The sequence below is a fragment of the Pteropus vampyrus genome, unplaced genomic scaffold (genome assembly GCF_000151845.1).
Source record: "Pteropus vampyrus isolate Shadow unplaced genomic scaffold, Pvam_2.0 Scaffold142, whole genome shotgun sequence".
Classification (NCBI taxonomy): domain Eukaryota; kingdom Metazoa; phylum Chordata; class Mammalia; order Chiroptera; family Pteropodidae; genus Pteropus; species Pteropus vampyrus.
This window is the reverse complement of record NW_011888923.1, coordinates 2,330,264-2,334,765: the sequence shown is the minus strand read 5'-3', so window position 1 is coordinate 2,334,765 and position 4,502 is coordinate 2,330,264. Positions and strand designations below refer to the sequence as shown.

Below are 4,502 nucleotides of genomic sequence, written 5' to 3'. Positions count from 1 at the left end.
ATCGGAAGGTCCTCGAAGACAACTAGCGGCTTGTGTCCAGCGCCATAACTACATCATAATTAAACGCTTGAAAATGCCCTTAAAGCTGGCTGCACTGGGCCACTCCCCGAGGAAATGGCCTCGCCGGGCACTTCCGCAGACGGGAGTAAACCACGTTTACGTCACCACTGTCCTTTAAGTAACTTAATCAAAAACCAGAGGAATCCCGTTCATTTTAAATCACAAAACATACCTATTTTTATAATCTAGGACACTATCTTTCTTTCACGTTTGTTTCCTAGAGATTGACGTTTGTTTTATTTTTAAAGTGTAACTATACGTCAAGTATGTCGAAGAAGGAAAGATAATAGATTTAAAACAGGGAATGGGTTAGAAATAAACTTAACCCTCGGTTTAGTATTTTTAAACTACATATTCTATGCCATCAATGCCTTCAAGTTTATCAAATAAAATTGGAAATTTATTCTAAACTGACTCTGACAGAACATGCATGCCTCCCACCCACCACTGCGAGGGATTCCAGCAGAAATTCCGGCAATTTCTCAAGGACACGCAGTGCTGTACATTTCCGTACCCCTGATGTAGGATGTTTTTAGTGTACACATCGGTGGTGAGCAGCGACCCTGAGCACAGTCTGGTGAGCACAGTGCGCAAAACGTGAGAGAACAGAGCGATTAAACCCGCCGGATGCGCCGCCTCTTTGCAAAGACCGTTAAGCTCTGGTACCGGAATGCGTTTAGATATCAAGCGTGCTGCTTCTGCCAACTGTGAAATTAAATGCGACAGGGCCAGTTTCCAAAAAGTACAATCTCAACTCATAAAAGATCACCCCGGATGAGACTCACTGCGCCTGTGCACCAGCGCCCAGGACCTACAGCCGAGGGGCTGGCGAGCGCTCCCTGGGGAGCTGGCGTCATCTGTCACAGGAAAGCCGTCGGGAGGGGGACAGACACTAAGCCCCTCCCCCGGTTTCCATGTTGGTTCGCTCCGTTTCTGAGAGTAACCACTGTGATCTAGAACGTCCCTTCGGCTGGTAAGATCTCACGACGCCTACAGCCGAGGGTCGCCAGCCCTTTCCAGCGGCCTTGTCCAACACTCCCTTCTGCCTTCCGTGCCTCCGCTGGCCACAGGTGGAATTCTCTAGGAGGAGGCTGGCTTGGAGGTCCTCAGGCTCAAACTAGGAGGCCCTGGACACAAGGTACTGGCCACGGCAGAAGGTGCTGAGCCCACCAAACGGGAAGCCGAAGCCGCAAGTGCTCCCTAGCCACTTACACGCATGTGGAGCCGCCACCACCCACGGGGAGGAGGGCACGCTGCTGGTGACCCCCACGCCCTCTCAAGCCACATGCTGACATCACAGACAGGGCTTCAAGGAGTGAGAAGTATTTTTTTAAAAACAACAAACTCATGGCTGCATTAATAATGCAAAACAGAGCTGGCAGTCCGCAGCTTCCGGCCAAGCTAATTCTCGAGCCCCGTGTCTGCGGGACAGCCATGTAGAGTGCCCTTTAAGCGTCACCAACAGAACCTTCCCCAGGCCTTCGGTCAGGGAGCTGCGAGTAACTGAGCTGACTCGTAGCCGAAGCACAGGTGACAACTGCTGGGCCATGCTGTAGCACTGTCCACGCTACGCCCCCGCAAGAAGCAAAAACTCGACCAGCTGATTCGAGTTAAAGCAATCTGTGCGGATCGTGATAAACGCCACCGTGCCGGCCGAAGCGCTTCTCCCCGGGAACAGATGGGAGTCATGCTGTGCTCGAGAAGTCAGCTTTCTGCAAACACTTACTTGAAGGGGACGTGGGTGGCTTCCTGGGGAACCGCCGCTCTGCCGTGGGCCCGCTGACGCGCCCTGTGGGTGTGTCCAGGTGTCCTTCAGGGTGCAGTGAGTACTGGAACTGGACCGTCCCCGACTCCACCTGCTTCACCTACAAATGACCACAGAGCGGTGACAGCCACGCCCCCTTCGTCAGTATCCTTTTATCAGAGTAGTTCAAGCAAGAACGACGCCCCAGCCTTTTCTAAAAGTCTAAGTGAAATCGGGAATTTCTGAAGCCACAAGGAATTTTCTGAACAGGAAGCAACTGGCTGTGGCGCCAAATTCCCAGAAGACCACAACATGCTTGTGTAAGGGAATGACCCTTACACAAGCGGAAACCACGTTTCTCCAGTTTTAAGTGTTTTTTAAAATTAACCTATGTAAAAGTGACTTTTTAAATTTGGGTATATAGTCACCACCACCATAATGAGGGTACACAGAACAGCTCCGTCACCCCAAACACCCGCCGTGCTGCCCCCTCGTGCGGTCTCTGAGCCTCTCCTCATCCCCACGGTCCGGTCCCGTCGCGAATGTCACATTCGTGGAATCGTGCGGCATGGAACTTTTGAAGCTGGTGTCGTTCACCCAACACAGTGCTGATCAGATTCACACAGGTCACGGTGTGGACCAAGAGTTCGCTCCTTTTAACCGCTGAGTAGTGTTCTGCCGTGTGAGGCACGGCCGCTTATTCATCCACGCGCCGCTTAAACACATCTGGGCTGCTCCCAGCTCGTCTGACTGCAGAGAAAGCTGCTATAAACATTGGTGTACATATTTCTGCGGGAACATAAGTTTTCGTTTCTCTAAGAACAGTATCGCCGCATCATATGGTATGTGTATATTTAATTCCATAGGAAACCGCCAAGCTGTGATTTACTTCTGGGCTCCGTTCTGTTCGTGAATCTGTGTGCCATTCCTCCACCGACGGCGCTTCATGTCGATGGTCATGGCTGCACTGTCACTTGAAATTGCGCGGTATGATTCCTGCAGTTTTACTGTTCTTACCTAACTGGTTTTCAGTCTTCTGGTTACTCCGCCCTCCTGTACGTTTTAGAATCAGCGTGTTCACACCTACAGAAAACATCCTGCTGGGATTTTGAGAGAAACTGCATTACTGGTTGATCGATTAAGGGAAAATTTCTGTCTTTATTATGCTGAGTCATCCAACCCATGAGGACGTCGCATCTCCCCACTTACTTAGGTGCTTTCGCCGAAGCGTCACACGAGGAATGGCATGCAGCGGACGAATGTTTTCGCCTTCGGCGTGCAGATCCCGTGCATGCCTTGTTAGATTTGTTTATCGAGGGGAGGCCCTTGTCAACAGCTTTTTCAGTTTTGCTTTCTAACTTTTCATTGCTGGTATATAGACACGCGATGGATTTTTTTCATATGGGCCTTTCCGTCGTGTCCTGCAAGCTCAGTAAACTCACGTGCTCATTCTAGTTTCCTTGTTGCTCCCCTGTGATCTGCATGGACGATCGTGTGGTCTGCAAACGCGGGCAGTGTGACATCTTCCTTTCTTCCATTTTGGTTTTCTTGTCTTATTGCACTGCCCAGCGCGTCCCGCTCAAGGCTGAAAAAGACTCCGCATGCTGAGAGCGGACATCCTTCGCGTGTTCCTGATCTTAGGGGGAAGCGTCGAGCCCTTCACCACTAAGCACGATGCCAGCTTAAGGGTTTTGTAGGTGCCCTGGATCAGATTGAAGAAATTCTCTTCTACAACTAAGTTGCTCAGTTTTTATGATAAATGGGTGTTAAATTGTGTCAAATGCTTTTTCTGCATCAATTGCCATGATAATATGGTTTTCTTTCTTTAGGCTGTTACTAGGTGAACTACACTTACTGATTTTCAAAAAGGAAACAGACATACATTCCTGGGATGAACCCCCACTTGGTCATGGCGTATTGCTCTTTTCCATATTATTGGGTTCGATTTGCTGATATTTTGTTGAGTATTTCGCATCTGTGTCCATGAGAGATGTGTGTCCACAGTTTCCTTTTTCTGGTGCCGATCCTGGGATAACACAGGTCTCATTACACAAACTGGGAATTGTTCCCATCTCTTCTATTTTCTGGGAGATATAAAATGGGTATTATTTCTCCTTTAAACGTTTAGTAGAATTCAGAGTGACTAGGCCTGCATATTTCTTTTTTCAAAAGTTTTTCAACTGAATTCAATTTCTATAATAATTGTAGGACTACTCAGGTCATTTACTTTACCTTGGGCGACTTCTGATAGTTTGTTGTTTAGGATGACTTGATCTGATTCGTCTAAATTGTCAGCTGTATGGAGTTGTTCCCAGTGTCCCTTTAGTACCCTATTAATGCTCGAGTGGTCTGTAGTGACATCCCTTCTTTCATATTAGTGGCTTGCGTCCTCTCTTCTTTCTTCTTTGGTCTTGCTAGATTGCATTATTGATTTTATTGATCTTTTCAGAGAATCAGTGTTTGGTTTCATTGGTTTTCTCCATTTTTTTCTCAACTGTCCTTCTGTTTTAATTCCATTGGTTTCTGCTCCTTATTATAGACTTTCTTCTGCTTGCTTTAGATTTATTTTGCTCTTCTTTTTCTAGTTTCTAAAGGTGGAAGATTAGATTATTGAGTTGAGAACTTCCTCCGGTCCTAATATAAGCACTTAATGCTATTAATTTCCACGTAAGCACGCTTTAGCAACATCCTACAAATT

At 47.6% G+C, this 4,502-nt stretch overlaps 1 protein-coding gene across 1 annotated transcript in view; it reads right to left on the bottom strand.

Annotated features, from left to right (window-relative positions):
- Window positions 1–4,502, bottom strand: part of NPHP4 (nephrocystin 4) — a 183,633-nt gene that overhangs the window by 127,110 nt on the left and 52,021 nt on the right. Inside the window, exon 12 of the mRNA XM_023535625.1 lies at window positions 1,787–1,925. Within this exon, the coding sequence (XP_023391393.1) occupies window positions 1,787–1,925 (139 nt within the window). The remainder of the gene's footprint in view (window positions 1–1,786; window positions 1,926–4,502) is intronic.